The sequence below is a fragment of the Chaetodon auriga genome, chromosome 13 (assembly GCF_051107435.1).
Source record: "Chaetodon auriga isolate fChaAug3 chromosome 13, fChaAug3.hap1, whole genome shotgun sequence".
Taxonomy (NCBI): Eukaryota; Metazoa; Chordata; class Actinopteri; order Chaetodontiformes; family Chaetodontidae; genus Chaetodon; species Chaetodon auriga.
In genome coordinates, this window is record NC_135086.1 from 4,385,625 (window position 1) to 4,407,774 (window position 22,150).

General features: G+C 43.4%; 3 protein-coding genes across 12 annotated transcripts; 2 read left to right on the top strand and 1 right to left on the bottom strand.

The window, feature by feature from the left end:
• The first annotated feature begins 776 nt into the window (after positions 1 to 776).
• On the top strand, positions 777 to 4,850 carry faima (Fas apoptotic inhibitory molecule a). 7 transcript variants are annotated; one of them, XM_076747752.1, is made up of 5 exons: positions 777 to 911; positions 1,884 to 2,014; positions 2,122 to 2,350; positions 2,907 to 2,956; positions 3,040 to 4,850. In XM_076747752.1, exons 2-5 carry the CDS (start codon positions 1,901 to 1,903, stop codon positions 3,187 to 3,189), a joined length of 543 nt encoding a protein of 180 aa, XP_076603867.1. In that variant the 5' UTR covers positions 777 to 911; positions 1,884 to 1,900; the 3' UTR covers positions 3,190 to 4,850. The 7 variants fall into 7 exon arrangements, with proteins under 7 accessions (XP_076603867.1, XP_076603865.1, XP_076603864.1 ...); XM_076747750.1 differs by having other exon boundaries at positions 791 to 911; positions 1,881 to 2,014; XM_076747749.1 differs by lacking the exon at positions 777 to 911 and adding an exon at positions 1,575 to 1,795.
• A 594-nt stretch (positions 4,851 to 5,444) lies between these two features.
• On the bottom strand, positions 5,445 to 10,654 carry parp9 (poly(ADP-ribose) polymerase family member 9). Of its 3 annotated transcripts, none has more exons than XM_076747085.1 (8): positions 10,466 to 10,654; positions 8,313 to 9,212; positions 7,875 to 8,087; positions 7,377 to 7,592; positions 7,204 to 7,264; positions 6,558 to 7,042; positions 6,250 to 6,409; positions 5,445 to 6,082 (listed from the first exon to the last, which is right to left on the bottom strand). In XM_076747085.1, exons 2-8 carry the CDS (start codon positions 9,195 to 9,197, stop codon positions 5,811 to 5,813), a joined length of 2,292 nt encoding a protein of 763 aa, XP_076603200.1. In that variant the 5' UTR covers positions 9,198 to 9,212; positions 10,466 to 10,654; the 3' UTR covers positions 5,445 to 5,810. The 3 variants fall into 3 exon arrangements, with proteins under 3 accessions (XP_076603200.1, XP_076603201.1, XP_076603199.1); XM_076747086.1 differs by having other exon boundaries at positions 10,470 to 10,583; XM_076747084.1 differs by lacking the exon at positions 10,466 to 10,654 and adding an exon at positions 9,478 to 9,523.
• Positions 10,655 to 10,748: 94 nt separating this feature from the next.
• On the top strand, positions 10,749 to 21,531 carry parp14rs1 (poly(ADP-ribose) polymerase family member 14-related sequence 1). 2 transcript variants are annotated; one of them, XM_076746754.1, is made up of 17 exons: positions 10,749 to 10,946; positions 11,068 to 11,168; positions 11,687 to 11,717; positions 13,224 to 13,511; positions 13,915 to 14,139; positions 14,258 to 16,515; positions 16,701 to 16,931; positions 17,034 to 17,255; positions 17,588 to 17,663; positions 17,910 to 18,056; positions 18,380 to 18,442; positions 18,632 to 18,808; positions 18,948 to 19,172; positions 19,271 to 19,879; positions 20,136 to 20,272; positions 20,477 to 20,651; positions 20,760 to 21,531. In XM_076746754.1, the coding sequence occupies exons 1-17, from the start codon at positions 10,772 to 10,774 to the stop codon at positions 21,041 to 21,043; spliced, it is 5,424 nt and encodes a 1,807-aa protein (XP_076602869.1). In that variant the 5' UTR covers positions 10,749 to 10,771; the 3' UTR covers positions 21,044 to 21,531. The 2 variants fall into 2 exon arrangements, with proteins under 2 accessions (XP_076602869.1, XP_076602870.1); XM_076746755.1 differs by having other exon boundaries at positions 13,227 to 13,511.
• Positions 21,532 to 22,150: the final 619 nt, after the last annotated feature.

The window sequence follows — 22,150 nt, forward strand, 5'->3', positions numbered from 1 at the left end:
TCATTAGACGTAAGGGCCGTCTGCCAGGAGATGGAGCTGTTTTACACCAAACCATTCAGTCCCTCAATCACTGAACTTGTCAATCTGATATATTTTTAAAGTCTCATTAGTACAAAGAGATTGGTGACATTTATGGAAGAGGTGTAATAAGTCAGAATAACTGAAAACATCTGTGAGGGCAGTGGTGGGGTCAAGTCTTTTAGTAACAAATAAAATGGTAAAAGCACCAAACATTGAAAGTATTATAGGAGAAAAGTATTGAAAATGCTTAATTCAGAAAATGGTCACATTTGTGAGTGTTATAAAATACATTAGTGAATTATTATCCAATAAAATGCATAAATGCAGTCATGTGTAAGTGCTATTTTACTGCTCCAGTTGACCAGGCATTATTTTTTATAGTGTTTGAGTAGTTTGGTACTAAAGCTGTCAAGTACTTCAAATCTGCACTTTTTGTACAGTCTTTTGTGTTTGATCAACAGGTAACTACATATAAAATAAATAATAAATAAAATAAACAACAAAATGTTAGTACAGGTATTAATTATTGCCCGGCCACTGACAGAATATTTGAGCCGTTGTTTATTAGCATTTGGGTGTTGTAGTCTGCGTTAATACAGAGGAGATGAAATGACAATCCGTATAACTGTGTACAACACTCACCTGAAACTCCTGAACGAGGCTCCGGAAGTTTTTTTTTTTTTTTTTTTTTTTTTTTTTTTAATTGACTGTTTCCTGAGTGGGCGTGGTTACGTCTGTACGTAGGCGGATATCATGTTACCATAGAAACAGCGTAGCCACAGCTCCTCTTTGCCGTAGCTAGGCTAGCTACCTGTGATAAACTTCGGCAAAGTCGCGTGCTGATCATTTGTGAACCGCCGAGCTTGAGCGCTTACTCCAGGAACATTCAGGTAATCCCGCTGCATAATGAAGGATGATTTTCCGAAACTAATATGTCAGTTATCCTCCTGTCGCGTGAGAAGGTAACGTTAGCGGTCAGAGCTACTGAAAAGGTAGACATAGTGTTTGACAGATGCAGTAATACATCCGTTTTCCCTTCAAAATAAAATGCTTGTTTATTGAAACCGGCAACTTTTTGACAATTTAATAGCAAACGGAATCTTAAGCCTTATGTCAATATATTTATGATGTTTTTGAAATTATTATTTTAGTGCTATGTGAAGCTTTGGGAGAATTCTGTAATCTGCAATTGTCACATGAGACATGCTAAAGAACAGGCAAGAGAGTAACAAAGGTGCAACTTGGAAATACAGAATTGTCTCTAAGGGGCCTATTGAATCTGTCCTTCGTACATTTGGAAGAAAGAAAGAAAGAAAATATTGCTGTAACAATTAAACATACATGGGATTTCCATGTCAATAGTTTTTCAACCCTATGACTAACGGGGGTTCTGTGGGATGTTCATTTACACTGTTAAATATGTATCACGTACATATACGGTTAGCTAAGGGTATGTGTTTTGTTAGAAACCACACACGAAAGCCATTTACTTTGTTTTTAGCTTTTAAAAAAAGTGACTACTGTAATTTTGAAACGGAATCCCAGCCACCGGAAGTCGGAATGCAACGAACGGCGACAACTTCACACGTTATCTTTAGCCAGGATTCACTCACGACATAACTAATTGACGTTTTAACATTATGCGCTCTAATTACTGTACTTAGGTATTAGTTTCTATCGGTGGAGACGCTTTAACCCTCACAGAGAAGTATGATGAGGTTTCACGTCTTTATCACTAGAAAGCAATCGTGAGCCCAGTTTGTTAGCTAGTTAGGTAACGTTAAAGAGCGTATTAGTTCACGCTAATCATGTATTTGCCTCCACGTTTAGCGGGCTAACTGTTAAGTTTTCGTCCCCAGCAGGGTCTGAAGAGGGCACGATGTCGAACGATCTTGCTGGTGTGTGGGAGGTGGCACTGAGCGACGGAGTCCACAGGATAGAGTTTGAACATGGCACGACCACCGGGAAGAGGGTCATCTACGTTGATGGGAAGGTATGGATGTGATCTGGAGCAGAGTCAGCCAGGGGAGAGACTAAACCTGCTTCTGAAAACGAGGTCAGATGTGTCAGCAGATGTTCTGATTTTACATCATACTGCAGGAGATCCTGAGACGGGACTGGATGTTCAAGCTTGTGGGGAAGGAGACGTTCAACGTGGGCAAATCAGACACCAAAGCCACCATCAACATCGATGCAGTCAGTGGTTTTGCCTATGAGTACACCTTGGAGATCAACGGGAAGAGCCTGAAGAAGTACATGGAGAACAGGTCAAAGGTCACCAGCACCTGGGTTCTCAACTTGGACGGCATTGACTGCAGGGTGGTCCTAGGTGAGCCTGATCATTTAGTTGTTCTGTCATTGCTTGCTATGGTGTTTTTTTTTTTGTTTTTTTCATATAGCTTAGCCAAATGTTCAATTCTCAACATTTTATGCCGCACAGTGAGTTGTTTTACATCAGAGCATCCACCTGTAAACGTCATCAGTCTGTGGTCTCAGTCGCTCATTCGTCCAATCGATCACGGTTGATGTTGGATTGACGTTTAGCACACAGGGTGATCTCTGCCCATTCACAACCAGCCACTAATGTTATGTCGGAGCTGAGGCTAAGCTCTTTAACAGCTTTAAGCCCTTCGCCATCTGAGCCACCTCTGTCATCTGGCGAAGTAAATCCTTCTTATAATTACACTGCTTACAGCTGATCAGGTGGCATAACACCTGAAGCATGTGCAACACATAAGAACTGCTGTACACTGCTGTACTTTGTTCTGAGAGCCTCAATAAGATATCTGTGTATTTTTCATGTTTTCGTTCCCATACTGAGACTTGTTTAGCAGCGGTCACCTGGCAGTCACATCATATATTGATCAGTGTCTGTTTACTTTCAGAGAAAGACACCATGGATGTTTGGTGCAACGGACAAAATATTGAGACTGCAGTGAGTATGACAGCAGCTGATACTGATTTGTGCGATAAAATACATCACTGAAATGAAGAATATGTCCACGCTCCTGTCTGCAGGGCGAGTTTGTGGATGACGGCACAGAAACGCATTTCACGCTCGGCGACCACAACTGCTGCGTGAAGGCTGTGAGCAGCGGGAAGAGACGGGACGGGATCATTCACACGCTGCTGGTGGACGGCACAGAGATAGCCGAATGCACAGAGTGACACGTACGCGTGGCGTGGAAGCAGAGATCTGGTTTGTAGGCGGGACTCTTGGTATCTTTGAAGACTAGAAGGTCATGTAAAGCTGTTGGAGTCAGGGACTGGCTGACAGGCACATGCACTCCTGTGTTTGGACGCTCTGCAGGATGTATCAGCCACACACTGGTACTGTAAAGGTTGTCCTGTAATTAACATAGTGCGAGTTGAAGACAGGACCTGCAGTCTGGGCAGGTTTAGAGAGGGCACAGCCGTAACTTTCCCTCAGATTTTACTGTCTCAAAATGTGACTTGACACTGGAAAACTTTCTGAGTTGTAAATGTGTACTTTTCTGTGATATAAATACTGTAAGTTTCAGCATATTGGTGGCCAGATGTGCCATGTTTAACTCAGCCTGGCCTGCCCTCTGCTTGTTAACATGAGCAGCTGGTGTTCTCTTAGAGATGTTCTGTACCTGACTGTTGTCATTCCGTAGAAAACAAGCCACTTCACGAACAGCCGGTCCCAGCAGAGCCCAGACTCGCCCGTTCTCCTGCTCTTTGTGCTCGCTTCCTTGTGTTTTTCAATATTGTACGAGGATCGAATATCAAGATGCGTGATGATTCCTTGAATGTAGCATCGTTGTAGCGTGCACTGCTCAGGAGTGATCTTTGTTTAGTCCTCTGTTGACGTGTTAAATGGTCTGCGTATGACTGGCTCAGCCAGTTGATAGTACTGTATTGTGTGATTAGCTTTTAGCAGAACTGCTGTAGACGTGTCAAAGCATCCTTGTCTACCGTTTAATGGCTGTAAGGATTTCATTGACAATCACTCAGACGTGGCGACACTATTGCCAGTTTTTAAATGACATACACAGCTGCAGTAAATCGCTCGCAGACATCCAAGCGCACTTTGGAGACTCCCTGTCGTCCTCAGAGTCGTCCTCTGTTGTGCTGTTGAATTAGTCTGTTTTCTGTCACGGCCAGATGTTGTGGTTACACAGAATTTAAGACAGTTTTTATAAAGTCATTGATAGAGACGAAATATTAAAAGTTTCTCCAGCGTATCTCAAATGTTTGTTTACATTTTGCAAAGAGAGAGATTTACTATTTATTGTGCACTGGTCACACGCAGTGAAAACCCTTCCTATGGACACTTCTGTGCTTCGACCTTAAAGATGGGTGGAGTCGTTCTGGACAAAGATTCATTATTTCCATCTCTCCTTCACAATGTGATTCCACATTAGCATGCTAGATTTACCGTCCCTCCCCTTGTGTTGAGTATAAACACGAGTGCCAGCTGTTGCTGATTGGCTGGAACAGTGACGTGTCGCTCGGTCTTTGTTTCTCATTCAGTCAGAGCTGTGGAAAACAAACAGCGCACACACAGGACACACAGCTCGCAGACCGTAAGAAAATATTCCCTGAACTTCAAGTTCAGTGAAGATTAACATTTTTCCAGAATGACTCACCCCACCTTTAATCCAGGGTCCACCCAGCTGTCTGCGTGTCAGCTGAGTAAACTTCATCCACTGTAGACTGCAAAGTGCAGCTGAAAGCTCCAGTCGAAGCTACTAAATGGACCTTGAGTGTTTTGTTTTTTGTCAAGCTACTGGGTGAACTCTCAGGCTCCACAGACTGTGAGTCCTAACATATGTGTCACCGTGTCATTAAAAATGTGTCTTTCATACATTAATACGTTCATTTCTTAATTTTACTGTTTCTCCACACGTCTGTAAAATGTACATTTGATCACAATCAGAATCTCTTATAGTGTCACAGGAATCTGACTTGTTGATACAATGCAGTGAACAAGAACGTTAAAAAGTTAAAAGAAATGAAATAGAGGGTGGAGGAGGTGGGGTACCACCCAGAGGTGGAGGAGGTGGGGTACCACCCAGAGGTGCAGGAGGTGGGGTACCACCCAGAGGCGGAGGAGGTGGGGTACCACCCAGAGGTGCAGGAGGTGGGGTACCACCCAGAGGTGGAGGAGGCGGGGCTCTCTCGATGGCTCTCTGACGTGGTACCATGACTTACCATTAGGTGTCAGAAGAAACTGTTGAGATTTTCACAGTATTTTAACAGTTAGTTAACGTTTTACAATTAGGCTACGATCACGTATTTGTACTCACGCTGTACTTCACATCCTGTACCTGTCGACCAAAGCTTCTCACCTGTTATGTGGAGACTTACACCGGCCTTCCTCTGAATGAAATCACGTCATCGCAGGTAGAATATGGTTTCATGTGATGCCACTAAACAAACGACTCACACCACTGTTTGATCTTTAAAGTTGAATCTTTGATTGACTGTGCCACCGTGTAGAATACATGTTAATCACCCAAGAATCCTTCTTCTTCTTCTTCTTCTTCTTCAAGAAGAAACAAACTCGGAATGAAAAGACGAGAAATTCAAAACGAATCTAAACTCACAGAAGCTGCAGCTATGAACAAAACATCTGAGCGTGTCATGTGACGGCTTTCGACAGGTGATGCAAAAGGCCCTTTTTTCTGACAGTAAATACATTCATTACAATCCAGCCTGTTTTAGAAGGATCTATCTTCACTTTGTCTGGTCTTCTCTGGCACTGCTGTATCATTCAACACAATGAACCCAGAGGAGACAGTGAAAGAAGTCACTCTGCAGGCCTAATAGATCTTACAGGTGATGATGTAGGTGGGCAGAGCTTGATAACCACTGAATATGACAGAGATGTCAGGTCCGCTCAGGCTGTCGTACACGCGGTGTGGCTCTGTCCCCAGAGCCGGGGGCAGAATCAGGCCTGGTTTACCCAGGGTGGAGGTTCCTGTCAGCACCTCGGCCTCCGCAAAGTGCAGATACTCCTTGTCTTGCTCCTTCCACACTTTCAAGGCCTTTTTCACCGAGCTGGCGAAGTAGATGCCCTCTCCATAAGCCGGGTCTGTGCACAGAGGAAGATACACAAGAAAAAACGATTCTTTCTGTTTATCTTAATTATTTTCCCCTTTCTAACTCTGACATTCTGCATCTGAACAGCTGTAACTCTGATTTAAAACCAGGCAAAATGATCAGTTACCAAAGAATTCGTTAGTAGAAGCATTATCGTACCATCAGGTGGTGCGTACTGTGCGTGGAATCCAATATGGCTGACCATGTCGCAGAACTGCGCTTGTATGCACTGAAACATAGTTTGAGCAGTGAAGCAGCCCAGCTGGCTTTTCTTAAGATCAAACAACGTCTTCAGTGCAGCGTTCTCCACTTTGTCCACCTAAAAAAAACACATTTGGTCAAGCAGGGGTTCAAAATACGACAGCCAATGATTCGCAATATTTGAAAACAAATCAGTGCAAATCGTCCATCTGAGGAAGTCATACGTCCACTTTGAAACCATGTTCGGGGAGTCCCTCATGCTGTACCTTCACTATCCGCAGGCCGGTTTGTTTGAAGGCAGCCTGTCTGTCAGCGAACTCCAGGCTGGAATAGTCCACTGTCTTTCTTTCAAAGGACACGTTCTGAGACAACATCTGGAATATGGCACACTCCTCCTCTCGGACAAACTCCCTCTGGACGTTGCAGAGTAACGCCTCCACCTGCAGCCCAGCAACCACGACGTCTTCCCTCGAATCCCCGTGAACAGTCACGCTGGCATGACCCCTCTCGAAAAGCTCCTCGATGGAAACGCCCTTCTTCATCAGACGGGAGAGCTGCAGATGCTCTTGCTCGCCAAAGTGCTGGATGAAGTTGTTGCGGAGGATGACGGTGCCAAAGGATTCGAAGAGGAGGCCTTGGAGCCAGCGTTCGGCCTCGCGCGTCGCCGCATCCGAGGAGCTGCTCAGGCTGATCTGAGGAGAGGGAGGAGAGGGAGCACCGCTGCCTGGGAAGTCATCCCTCTGCTCAGACGCTGGAGGGGAAGACAGCATTAAGTCCAGCATCAGTGCTACGAATCAGCATTACTGTCACTTTTAATAATTTCAGCCACAGGACTGGTCACACATGCATTCCCACTACCATCGAAATGTTTCCCCTCATGTCCATGAAATAATAACTGAAATATCGTGTTACCATGTGGAAGGCTGTGAGGAGATGCCTTTTTCTGGAGATTTCTCATTTGTTCCTCAAAAGCCTAGAAAGAGATGGACATTGATACATCTGTGGATTTCTTTGCTATGACACACGTCACACATGACCAGCGTCGTAAAATTACTGAAATCAGGTGAGCATTTTTGCAGTCCAACCTTGAATATGATCGTGTCAGCCGGAAATATGACAAAATAAACTTCCAGCTTCCTCGTGGCTTTTTGGGCGAAGGCGTCCACTGCATTTGACATGATCCAGGCGGCTTGGTTCTTATCGAAGCCGAGGCCTCCGGTGCCGATGGCAGGAAAGGCGATTGACTTGTAGTGTTTTTCAGATGCCAAACGTAAGCAGTCCACTACTGACTCGAAAAGAACCTGTAAAGAATGAATAAGTGGATTAACAGACCAAGAAAAAGCTCTTACTTCAGCACAACTTTCACAGTTAAGAAATAGTTATTCACTTAACAAAATGCTATATTTAATAATCATCTCAGCTTGATATCACCGAGAAGACAAATTTAAACAAATCAGCTGTGATACAGTATTGAGATGTGACCTATTTAATCCAAATCTGATTTATTTACAGTTTGGGATAAATCAAATTATGAACATAACATATTATCCCCTTATTTTAACGCTCCATGACACATATTGTACCTGCTGCGCTGTGTCATTCCCGATGTCGGTGACACAAGTGTGATACACCTCTTGACACTGCAGCTTGTAGGCCTTTGTGATGATGATATGTCCTCTCTTGCGAGCATCATACATTTCATTTTGCATTCCATAACCAGCTTTCTGCAATAGCGCTTTGGATATTTGCCCATTTTCCAGGCTTCGGCCCATTGTTGTGTTGACGATGACGTCTGTCTGACAGGATACACAATAATAAAATAGAAGAGAAGAGATTATTGGCATATCCTCAGACACCTTGAAAATATGAAAAATACCCTGGTGGAGCTCGATACACACAGAAAAAAATACATATGATATGAAACATCTGTTGACGTATTAAAGAAATGTTTGTACGAGCAGCCATTCACACCAGAATGCCTGAAATAATTAACTGAATGAAGAAACTTGACAGATTCTTACCTGCTGCTCCTCAATACAGCCTGTCTTCAGTGTCAGACGGACATTTCCCATCTGGACGGTAGATGTTGAGGTTTTACCATCACCCCCCCTCCTGCTTGCTGCCGCCTGACTGTATGTCATGGACGAGTGGCGGCCTAATATGTGATGACAGGCCCTCTCCATTTCCCTGACCGTGGGCTCGTCATTGTTCACCAGCAGGATCTCTTCAGGACGAGGCCCTGAGGAGTATTCATAGTAGCGTTTCACGGCTGTCACGATGGTGGCAGCACATTGCGGCAGGGGGTAGTTGAACAGTCCAGAGCTTATGGCAGGAATGGCAACAGTCTTCAGGTGGTGTTCCTTAACTTTGTCAAGAATGCTCGAGATGGCCTGCTTCAACAGCTTTTCAGCCGAAGTCACGTCAGCCTTCGAGGGGTGCTTTGATAGCTCCGGGCCCACAGCGTGAATTATCTTGCTGCATGGTAGTGACCCAGCATCAAGGACAACTGCTTGTCCTGTTTTCAAGACACCGTACTTCTTAATGTAGTCTTCGCTCTCCTTTTGGATTTGAGGACCCCCGGCGAAAGACAGAGCTAGAGCAAGGCCGCCGTAATGCTGAAGATGTTCATTAGCAGCATTCACGACAGCATCCACCCTGAAATTGGTGAGATCAGCCTTCCACACAGACACCCGGACACCTGCTGCAAGCGTGACGGCAAACCTTTTCTCAGGGGTGACGGGTGGCCTTTTCTGCTGTGCACAGCTCGGGTCTCCTTCAAAATCCACACCACTGATTGTGGCCACGCATCCATATTTGCACTGAAGGATGTCACTGAGAGCAGGTCCACATCTTCTCACAATGTTGACCGAAGGCCCGTGAAGAGGGATGTCCATTTTACTGAACATGGTTCCTAAACAGAGCTGTGCAAAAATGTACAACGTATTGTTTTGTGTATTGTGCAATGACACCAGTGTTATCACACCTCAAACATCACACATACACATACATGAATAGCTGATGATGCCTTTAAATGCTCAATAAACACTTTGAGCTGAATATGTAAGAAGTATGACAGAGGGCAAATTATTTTAAGTGTCTTTAAACAATAAAACAGGAAAATCAATCATGCTGGAATCACAGATTTCATTTAATAAATCAAGGAGAGGGTAATGATTTCATTATAACCTTCATTACTGGTCTTTCAATGGCACTATACATAAAAACATCCCTGATACACCTTTTCTGAAGCTTTTTTTTGACTGGCTGGGAATCACATCTCTGAGGCTGTTAATTGAGGCCGCACAATTTTATGGATATAAATAATAAATGTAAAATTGAATAGGCTAATTAATTTCATACTATTGTTATTAGAAAATATCTAGAGAAAAGAACTTTATTCCTGGTATTCACAGTGCTGTTTTCCTTTCAGTCCAGTAGAGGGAGACAGAGACAATATCCAATATGAAAGCTTAATGCACTCAATGATCGATCACCTGCCGGGGCCTCACGAGCTAAATGCATTCCTGTTCCTATTCCATGACACTAAATAATGTATAAACTGTGTACTTATGTACTTAGTATAATACTTGGCAGTTCGTGGGCCTATAAAAGACAGAACTTTACTTTTTACTTTTTCGGTCAAATGTACCGATATGCATGGAGACTTCAGAAAGAGAAACTAAAAGTAAGCTCAGACATAATAAGATATTTCTACCGTTGTCTCACTTGTCCATGTTTTTTTCTAGCAGTGACTTGCTCCTTTCGTGCATTATCAGACATCTTTCAGTACACTTAATTTTGGCATTATGAACGCTGGGCTGCTCAAAACGTGATTATGATAAATAAAATTTGCAAAAGACGCACGTAGTCGACATTACATGCATTAATTTCACCGTTTACAAGTTTGTTTTGCCTTGTCAAAAAATAATTAAATTATGTACTGATTAATGAAAAGGCCTTTATTTTAGAAATCTCCACTGTTGTTTACCTGATAGTCGTCAGCGCGTGCAAACCTGACGCGCTGCGTTCACGTGAGACAAAACAAATAGCTTTATGCTAGTTTTAAGCCCCGAATGCGAAGTCTAACGTGTATTTCGACGCTTTTATTCGAGTTAGCGCGGCACGCTTTCAATTTACAGGACTAAAGAAAGTGTGTCGAGGCAAACACGCTCACCCACCGCTCAGGAAAGTCCCTGGAAAAGGCAGAAAGCGGAGGAGCGCGGCGGGGCGCGGACCTCTCCAGAACGGCCTGTCGGGATGTTGGCTAAGTTTCGTGCCCGTTTAATCGGACGCTTCATCCATATGTTCACTAAATATCTGTGTATTTTCTCGAGTTGCAGGAAATTCCGCGTCACTACTTCCTGATATTCGCCCCCCCCCCCCCCCCTCCCAAAAAAATGTCGACAGCAAAATCCCCGTTTCCTTTCTCAAGAAACAAAAGTGAAAGTGGAGCAGGGCAGAGAGTGTCCGGCGAGCAGCGATGGCCGACGCGCACAGGTACGCTGTGCTGGTCGAGCTGGAAGAAAAGAGTGTACCGAGACTGAAAAACAAACTGGTGAAATACTTTCAAAGCAGGAAAGCCAACGGGGGCGACTGTGAAGTTGACTATGAGGATGGCAGCGGGACAGCCGTGGTTCGCTTCAGGAGAGAGGAAGGTGAGTTTGGCCTCGTGAATCACACCGTTCACGTTTAGATTAACTTCAAAAACCTTCAAGTGACGTTATTCCCGTTTTCGTCGATCGACTCCTTTAATGACGCTGTTTCCCCTTTTCACAGACCAGCAGAGAGTTTTGAGGAAAGAGGGGCATCAGCTGAGTTTGGATGGACGTGTGTTGAAGTTGACGGTCCGCTTGCAGACAGATGGGACGACAGCACAGGTAAGCTCGAGATTAAGTTTCAGACCCCACCTGGGTCATGTGAGTTTCATTGACTACAGGTAAGTGTGACAGTGGCTGAGGGCTGCGGCCACAGATTAAAAGAAGCCTGCCATCACTCCAGTCATCCCAGTAACATTCACTTTCTGTCCTGCTGGCACTCCTTGAAATCAACAACAACAACAACAGACAAACCCTCAGAGAGAAAAGAAAAGCTCCCTGTGCAGCTTCGTCTGACTGGAAGTCACATGAACCGTTATAAACATGAGGCGCTGCTGCAGTGTTCTGCGATGTACTGCTTGTTCCTCTCAGTTCCGGGTGTTTGGAGGTCATAAACCACAAGCACAAAATGCCTCGAAAGCTTAATCATGGTCAGCGTTGATTTCCTTTACATAAATCTGTTAATTTGTCAGATTGGATTCCCTCTCTAAGATGACATTAGGCCATAATGCCACGTGAAACTGTTTACATGAGATGCCAAAGCTGATTAAAGTGTGTATGTATATTTCCTTTCTATACAGGAAGCTCCATCTGATGAACTCAACAAGAAACGTAAGTACTGACTGTGTGTGTCCTACTCTGCTTGTCTGTACTCGTATTTTGTGACAGATATGTGTGAGATTGCTTTTTGGACACTTCTATATGCTCATCACAACACAGGTTGATTTGGGGACACTGCTCCCAAATGAAAGCTTTGTTCACCTGTGGTGGTATTGTGCTCTTAATTACCACAGCATAAGATCAAAAAGTACACTTTGAAGTGTCCGGTGGTGATATCATATCTTTGCATGTCGGCCAGCCAGACGCAGGAAGTAGAAACAACATGGATTAATAAAGGCCTTCAACCAGAAACTGCTGTATTTGCTGAATTCTTGGGAGTGTGATAAATTGCTGTAATGTGCAAAACTTGTGTGGTTTAGTTTGCCATTGAGGCTACTACTCCGTCAGTAACTCCCACCTGAACCAGACCTTTGAATATTTTATATCTGTTTAAGATCCTGCCTATTTATCGTGTATTAGTGTGTAATAAAACAAGTTCAGTAAAACCTCGTACACACCTCGTTGAACGTGACATTAGCTTTAGCAAATATGGCTTTAGCCGTAGAAAAAGAGAGTTGCGACACTTGTTGAGCTCTTTGCCATCTGATTCGCTGGGAGTCAGGTGGAGTCAGGCACTGCTAAGATCACAGTGACTCTTCAAAAGCCTACGAATGACATCATGGAGACTACGTCCGTGTTTTAAACAAGCTATGGGAAGATACTAAAGTGTTTCTCACTGCCAACTAACTGCAGTTAGAATCTAACAAGGTATTATATTACGACAAACATTAACCGAAGCTTTACTTTTACTGAAAACACGACCATTGACTAGATTCATGAGAAATCAGGTCATGCATTAAAATGTGAAAAATGCAGTCATATTATCAATTTACAGGTGAGCATGTTTGGGAAACACTGAATATGAATGGGGTTCAGCGCTGGAGCTCTTCAGTATTCTGATCTCTCTGTTGCCCCCCTTGTTACGTCTGCACTGTACAATACCAGCCGAGGTCTGTGGGAGTGTTGCAGCTCTCTGTTTCTGCCGCACTGTGAGAAACGTAACGTTCTGCTCCACTTTCACACCGATCTGTGAGTCGGTCCAGTTGTGCAGGCTGGACTACTGCTGAACCACTGCAAGTTAGTTTCGCTTTCACTTCACACCACATACTTCTCCACTTGTGCTCTTTCCCTCCATTCCTCTCTCTCTGTTGCTGTTTTTCTTTTTGCTCAATTATAGTCTCAATTGATTATATTAATTATAGCACTGATTTATAGTATTTGAGGAGTAGGTTAAATGTCACATTAAGATCAATAACAGAAAAATAAATGACCACAGCTGAGCAGTGTCTGGCTTGTTTTGAGTCACAGTCATGATCTAATCAAAATGGCTGCTAAGTCACTCCCTCACCTGTCAGAATGCAGACAGACTGCACAGACTAGTGGAACCAATCAGTATCAGTTTTATCTCAATTAATTATGAAATATGTGTTCAGTCACTTTACCTTTGTGTCTCATTAGCAGCAGATGTTGCTGTTACCAACGAACAGTCAAGCACTGATGGGAACACGCCTGCAGCCGAAGTTCAGGCCGAGGTGAAAGGCGGAGATGATGAGACAGCAGACGAAGAGCTCTGCTCCACTTCTGCTGTTTTAGGAAATATTCCAGAGATGTTAAACCAGGAGTTTTTGGAGATGCTGGTGGAGAATGTTTTAAAGGATCTCGACTCCCCGCCTGCCTCCCAAAGCTTCACTTTGGAAGTCATTCCTGGCAGCTCCTCTGCTGTGGTGACCTTCCAGAGTGGAAAAGGTACTCATTTAGTGTGTGTTTGTGTGTCTGCGCGCGTGTGTGTGTGCGTGTGTGTGTGTGTGTGTGTGTGTGTGTGTGTGTTATTAGCTCCAAACAACTCAACTTATTCAGAGGTTTTCATTTTACACAGAAAAAATCATGCATCTTTATAATCTCCAGCATACATCTGATGATTTTCAGCATTTTGAGGAAACATATTTATGACGCGACACAGCTAGCTAACATGACCATCACTGTGAGACGTAACACCAAGATGAATTACACCAGTAAATCAGTTATTGTGACTATTGTCAGCAAAGGTCTCTACAAGGCTGATGTCTTTTCTGAAAAAGCCCAAAGAACTGTTTATTGTTTATAAAAGCGTTATTATCTAATTATGTTATCTTTTTTTAATATCTCACAGAAAACACAGACTTCGTGACAAGATGTCCCCAAAACAGGACATTCACGAGGAAGGGGCTATCAGTCCAGCCTCTGGAATTCACAGAGCAAGTTAAAGTTGAAGACCTTCCAGATGTTAATGAAGATTTCCTGCGCCTTTATTTTGAGTGTGCCTGTGGGGAAGTGGAACATGTTGTGCTCGATGAAGTGGAACGGTCAGCCATCATCACCTGTAAAGACCATAAAGGTAGTGCAGTTACACAACATGTTTAACATTACTGTGTGAATATACATGGAGCATAAGAAACATCAGAAATTACCACCTTTAACTGTTTGATGTTTAATTGCAAATTCTCTCCCCTTAGCTGTTCAGAAAATCATGAAGACGAAGCATCACATCAAACAGGAAGAGATCAGAGTTTATCCTTTTTACAGATCTTTGGGAACAGCCCTCTACGGCAAAGACAAGCCTTCACTAAAACTCCCTGCTGCCATCTCTGAACCCATTGACAATGCTGTTTGGAGATACCTCAATGGCAATCGGTCAGCCGCAGAGACCATTCATAGTCACTTGGCCAAACATTTCTGCAATGTCGACCTCAACCAGTCTACTGTGTGCCTGAGCCCTCTGTCTTCACTACTACATCAAAAGGATGCCAAAGCCGTCATCAAAGAGTGGAGAAATACTGTGAAGTTGTCCTTTGCACAAGCTCTGTCAGCATTCAAATCCCTGAAGCTTCGGCCAGAGTCGGAGGGGTGGGAAGAGTCTGAGGGGAAGATCAGACAGAGGCTATTGAATGAAGATGTGGTTGTAGTGTCTGATAAGGCCAATGGTGTCTTATCAGTGGCTGGTCGAGTGGCTGATGTCAACAGACTAGAGCAAACTCTTTGCAAAGTCGTAAGCGAGATTGCCAGAAGGGTGCAAAGGGAGAAATTCAGCGTAACCCAAGAGATCAAAGTGTCACAGGCGATTTTCCACATCCTGTGTCAAGATGGTCTTCAGGACAAGCTGCGATGTGTGCACCCGGAACTCAAAATGTCATTCAGCAGAGATAGTCCGGGTTTGATGCTAACCGGCTTAAGTAATGAGGTTATTGCAGCAAGCAAAGTTATGTGTGATGCAGTGGTTGCTTTAAAACGACAGAATTTAAATATGGATAACTTTGTGCTCGACTTGTTGAAGGAAGAACAACAGGAGGAGCTTACAAATACTCTCCTCACGTCTAATGGAATCAATGCAGTGTTTGAGATCAGTGCACACACGGTGCAGCTCCTTGCTGTTTCTGACAGAGATCTTAATGATGCTGAAGACCACCTGAGAAGGCTGCTAATATCTCAATACATTGATGTCGATGACACTAATGTCCTGGACAAGCCAGAGTGGGACCACCTGGTCAGTCAGTTAAGGAATGCTAATAATAAGCCATGCAAGAAGATTCGAATCCATACCACTGGTCAACAAGTTGTGGTGTCTGGCCCCAAGGATACTGTCACAAGAGTCAGCAGTGAACTTGATGACTTTTTGACGCAGAATGCTCAAGTGGAAGAGACCGTTGTTGTCAAGCCCAACATAATAGTTGAATACATTAAGAAACTTGACACATCTTGGTTGGACCAAGTGAATGACAAAGTGGTGGTGTCTTACAGAAAAGAGGCCATCTGTCTAGGTGGCTCTAGAGTTGATGTTGCAGAGTGTAAGACCTTGGTTCAAAACTTGGTGTCTTCTGTGGTCTTTGAAAGTTTAAATTTCTCCATGCCTGGAGTGAAAAAGTTTTTCCAGGAGAAGAAAGCTTTGTATGTCAACTCAGTCTGGACTGAAACCGACTGCCTGGTCCAGCTCGTTGATGAGGCTAGTGATGGACAGGGCGGCGCGACCCACAGTCAAGTACCAAAACCTCTGTGCCGGCTTCAGACATCTGATGGAGTTGAAATAGCTGTTTGCAAAGCAGATATGTGCAGCTACCCTGTGGATGCAGTCGTCAATGCTTCTAATCAGGTCTTGCAACATGATGGAGGTCTTTCAGAAGCACTTCTTAATGCTGCCGGCCCTCAGTTTCAGGAGGAAAGTGACAAACTAATCAACTCGACAGGAGAGCTCAAGCCTGGAGACTCTGTCATAACTGGTGCGGGGGGACAGCTTCGCTGCAAAAAAGTCGTCCATGCAGTGGGACCCATATTTGATCCAGCTCATCCACAGAAGGCTGTGGCACAGTTGAAAAGAGCTGTTAAAGGAAGCTTAGAACTTGCTGCAAAGGACGGATGCGTCTCTGTGGCTCTGCCTGCCATTAGCAGAAACCTAAACTTCCCTCTGGGTTTGTGTGCAGTCACCATCGTCAAAGCAGTGAAAGAACACTGTGATGACAAGTATGATGACAACACCCTGAAGAAGATCCATTTTGTGAACAATGACGATGGTGCTGTTAAGGCAATGGAGGCAGCTGTCAGACAAGAATATAGAAATCATGCTGTCAGCTCTTCTCAACAAAGTCTTCCTACAAAAGGAACCAATTTTCAACCCGTGAAACATGCTGCATCTGGATCTGACCCAAGCTGCTTGGGTCAAGTGCAGACCAAAGAGGGCTTGTGCATCACTCTCATGAAAGGAAATATTGCGCATGCCACGGTAATTTGACATTTTTTATTATCACTCTCGAAGTGCAAATAATTGGTTTGACTCAATGTGGTCTTACGAGGGCTTGACTGATTCTTGTTTGACTGATTCTTACAGCAATGATTGTTGTTATCTAAAAAAAAAAAAAAGATGTTGTAAAATGAAGAACTGATCACATTTTGTTACCACATTTTTAGACAACGGTGACGGTCAATACTGTGTTTGAAGATCTTGCACTGAACAGAGGGGCAGTTTCGAATGCCATCTTGGCTGTGGCTGGACCCAAACTCCAGGAGTTCGTAACTGCACAAAATGCGAGTGGAAACGTTGGTGAGATCATTGTTACTGATGGCTGCAAGCTGAAGAGCAAACACGTCTTTCATGCAGTTGCACCTTACTGGGACAATGGACAAGGTGTATCTGAAAAGGTAGTGTGTATGTTATGTGTTAAATGACATCAAAAGGAACGTACCTCTGATTTGTCAACTTGTGCACCTAGACATTGATTGCATTTATGCTTTGCCTTCCAGGCCTTGAGTGGCATTTTCAAGGATTGCTTGGACAAGGCAGAGGACAGTGGTCTAACCTCCATAACCTTCCCTGCCATCGGCACTGGAAACCTGGGTTTCCCAAGAGTCCTTGTCGCCTCATCGATGTTGGATGAAATCTCAGCATTTAGCAGTAAGAAACAACCAAAGCATCTGAAGAAGGTTGTGATCATGCTTTACCCACAAGATGCTCAGACCATCCAGGTAAGGGAAGAAAACAAGCATTGCATGACTTTGATACTGTGAGTGCTGAACTAAAATTTCTCAGTGAAATGAATCTAAAATTACAGTCTTTAGCATTTTAGACCTGCTTGATGTGGTGACACCTGTGCTTAATGGTGGTGAATGCATTAAGAAGTGCCAACCATTAATAGTTTTGGCTTAATTTAGTGACAAATTAGCAGTATCAACCAGTAATAGCTCGCTACTACAGCACTGTTAACAAAGAGGCAGCCAGTTATGTCTGTGTTTCTTCTCCTTTGCTGTGACATTTGTGAGTGTTTTGGTATCAGGTATCTGTCTGATTCTGTCTCCAGGTTTTTAGTGATGAATTAAAGAAGTTCCCCGGTGCCTCAGTCGTTCCTGTGCCTACAAGTTCCACACAAAGTCCAGGTAGGCAATCTTGTTCCAATATTTTTATGTATAATCATAGTGTCATGCTGAGCAGGCATATCATCATGATGTGAACCACTTTAAGTTGTCCATTTATATACCCAACAACAAAAAAACTAAAAAATTTTTATGAAATGCCAAAAAGCCAAGTCATTGTATATGTAAAGCTGAAACTGAAAAATACTTATTTTTACTTATTAAATTACTTGCTTATGAAATCGTACTATTTGTGCCTGCTGCCTCAAGGTGCCTTCTCCAAAGTTGTCTCGAGCTCAGGAATGCATGAGACCAAAATGGGAAACGTGGCTGTGCAGGTGGTGACAGGAGACATAACCAAAGAGACCACTGACGTCATTGTCAACTCGTCCAATGAAGATTTCTCTCTTAAGTCAGGTAAATGATACTCTCCATACTGTTTGTACTGTATATATCTCCATGTATTCTCAATTACTCCTTATTGGTAGTTCTGTTTTTTACCCCTACACATTTGTACATCCTCTGTTTCAGTAATGAAAATTAGAATTTCAGATTCTTTTAGATTTAATGTAAATATTTACAAGTAGTCATAGTGGTAGTTACAGTTATGTTAGCTCTAATTCACGACAAGGCAACATTTTTTACGCATGAATTCTCCTACTGAACATCAGTATCCACACTGAAGTTAGCCCACGCAGTAATCATCTTTATATATCTGTGTGTGTGTTCCTCTCCTGTAGGAGTATCGAAGGCTGTTCTTGATGCAGCTGGACAGACTGTAGAAGACGAATGCCTAAACCTTGGTGAGGAAATCTTTACACCCAAAATTAACACCAAACACAGTACACCAATGTTCTTGCTTGGTAATGACATGAATAAAGAATCAGTTATTAAGCCAATTCTGTTGTCATTACTCAAGTGTGACCTAAATACACGCACATTCTTGGTTGTCAAGGCTCAGAGGCATTCACATCCACTGTCTACACCTTCAGGTGCTCAGCCCAACACAGGCATGATAATGACCCAACCAGGCAACCTCATGTGTAAGAAGATCCTCCACCTCGTTGGACAGACGGAAGTACTAAAAATCACCAAGGCTGTGAAAGACGCGCTCCAGATGTGTGTGAAAAACTCATACGCTTCGGTCTCATTCCCTGCCATTGGCACAGGTGAGATTCATCAGCAGAATGTGGTGTTTAAATCTTAAGCATTTCTCCCATCTCAGTGGATGGGTTTGTGTACATAAATAAAACTTTACTTTCATGCAGGAAATCATTTTCTACTTTGCTGTGCGCTGTGCCATTTCAGGTCAGGGCAATGTACAAGCAAGGCAGGCGGCGGATGCCATGTTGGATGCAGTGATTGATGTGTTGAGCCAAAACACTTCTAGTAGCCTGAAGACAATCCGGATAGTCGTTTTCCAGCCACCCATGCTGCTAGATTTCTACAACAGTATGCACCAAAGAGAAGCCACTGATACTAAAGGTAAAAGTGGTTTCTGGGGAGGCTTCGGGCTCAGATCCAAAATCAAATGTAAGTACAGGGAAGAGATTAATTTTGGTGTTCACACTTGATTCATAATCACTTTTAATTTTAAATTCTAATGTATATCTTGGTATTTGCTCTTTCAGCATTACTCAGTGGAGGTGCTCACAAGCCACGGGAAGGGGACTTTGTCATTGAGGCTGTGAAAGTGGACCCTTCTTACTTCCACATTTGTGGTGAGTCGCAGGCCAAAGTGGACTCAGCCAAGCAGTGGATCAAAGACCTGATATCCAAAGAGCACAACAACATGTGCATTAGAGACAACACCATCCTCAGCTTCTCTAATGCAGACCGCCAGCACATTGTTGACATCCAGAAGACCATGAGTGTGAGCATAAAGACTGAGAGCAAGATGGGCCAAGCCTCACTTACCATCGAGGGGCTCAGCAGGGATGTGCTCAGAGCCAGCAATGAGATCCATGAGATGCTGAGGAAGGCGAGAGAAAAGGAGGACCTGAAGAAGAAAGTGGAGATGGTGGGCACAGTGGCAGACTGGCAGTACCAGCAGCAAGGGTTTCAGTTTCAGAGTTTTGACTCAATGGCCAACTACGAGCTTGAGGAAGCGTTGCGAAAGAATCTGCCGAATGTACAAGTTACCATCCAGGGCCAAAAATACACAGTCACCATGCCAAGCGGACCTGCCACTGATAAACAGGGACATACCCTGCTGATAAAGCGCATTGACAAACAAAAAGGTATCTTACCTGTTTCCTCTGATAAGTTCTCTTTCTGCCTAACTTTCACAACAGTGCAGCGTCTTCATGATGGAGCCAGAATAAAGTGCATCCAGTATAGATTTGACTCATTTAAGTCGGTTATTATCAGGGTTTAGCAAGCTCTGTATATGTCATTACATACTGCATATTGTTACCTGGTCATCAACACAGAAGAAAGATATTGTCAGTGAGTTTTTGATAATAATAAGGATGAACTTGTTGATTATTGCACCAGATGAAGATGTGCCTGAGGTCTGGGATGTCATGCCAGCCAATACCTCGTGCCACGGCGTCACCATCAAGGCTGGGACAGCAGAGTACATTGAAGTCCAGAATCTGTTCAGGGCCTCGTGCGCTCAAACCATTACTATGGTAGACTACATTTCGCATGCACTATATGTAATGAATTATGTTCCATCTGTCTGTTCCCGTCATAATCTCTCTCACCATCAGGTGACATTAATAAATCAATCACATATTTTTTGATGAATCAAATGTATTAAGAGTCCTTTACATACAGGAAAAGAGACCAGTGTAAAACACACAACTCAAAGCAGTACGTTTCCCTCCTTTTAGATTGAGAGGATCCAGAATCCTGGATTGTGGAAAAGCCTGCAGATCAAGAAGCGTGACATGGAGATGAGAAACGGCCATCAGAACAACGAGAAACGTCTCTTCCACGGCACCAGCCACGACACTGTGGCCTACATCAACGAACATGGCTTCAACAGGAGTTACGCAGGGAAGAACGGTGAGCGTATGTTGAAAATATGGGACACTGTTTAACCTCACATGAGGGAACTACAGCAAGAATCTCCCAGATTAACTCGATAACTTTCTGCTGCTTTTCCATTTTCAGCCACTTGTTACGGCAAAGGCACGTACTTCGCTGTCCATGCTAGTTACTCTGCCAGTAACACCTACTCCAGGCCGAATCAGAACGGGGAGAAGTGCATGTACCTCTGCCGAGTGCTGACGGGGGATTACACCACTGGAGCCCAAAACATGGTCGTGCCGCCGGCCAAGAGCGCCACCTCCATTCAGAAGTACGACAGTGTGGTGGATAACATGGCCAGGCCCAGCATGTTCGTTATCTTCCATGACAGCCAGGCCTATCCTGAGTACTTGATTTCGTTCAAGTGACGAAGCCATACACTGAAATTACAAAAAACGATGCCTGACATTTGACACTGCCTTGCAGCAAACAACTCTTATCAGCTGGTTAATTTATTTGGTTTCTCATGTACTAATGATGCTTGGTTTAAACTTACTATGAGCACAATACAAGCAATCAGGAATGGTCACAGTGGTCAGTTATGGGACTATTAGTTGTCCAACCAAAACAATGCCTTGAAAACATCTCTGTGAACGTACTGTAGAATATTTTCAAGAAGAAATCAGAGAATTATTGAGTTTTATGCTATGCTGTTGCACTTTGTTATTGCACTAACCTTTGTACTCAGAGCTGGGAGGCTGATGGGAGGTACCTACTCCATTCCAGGAAATCATTTACGGCTTTTTAAATCAGGTTTACAATCACTTTTGGTTTTGCTGTTCCAATAAACAAACCTGCAAAAATAAAAAAAACAATAAAAGGACGCTAATGCATCCACTGTTTTCTGTTCATTTGAATTAAAGTTTATTGCTGTCTACATTTGTGTCCATCGTTTGTCACATCTTGATTTACAGTCTAAACAGATGTCACTTCAGTTTTTTTTTTTTTTTTTAGAAATGCATTTCCTTTCCATTAAACATTTTTTCAATTACCACGACATGACTATTATCTGAGATAGTATGACAGTATGGCTCCACCTGCTGGCCTTCTTGCAGAATTACTGCCCTGACTCTTATCTCCATCTGCTCAGTCATGAAGGCTGAGGTTTCAGGGTTTTGCAGATAACAGAAACGGCAAACCACTGCTGATCTCTTGGTCATATAGGACAATAATTTTGGTTTTGGACAGTCACAAAAATATTCAGGCTATGATAATAAAATCCGAAAAGTTCTCCAAAAGAAAAGTAATGGAAAAATACACTATACAAAAATATAACAAAGCTATAAAAGTCACTGCAAAACAGGGAAAAACGGAAGAAAAAAAAAAAGACTTTTTGGGAAAAATATTCCCATGCAATGTAAGGTTGCTCTCTCGCATTCATTTTTAGGGTGGATTTTTTTTTTTTTTTTTTTTTTGTGCAGCGCATTCCCCACCCATGGGCGCAGGTGTGCATACCTGTCTTTTGGAAGTGTCAA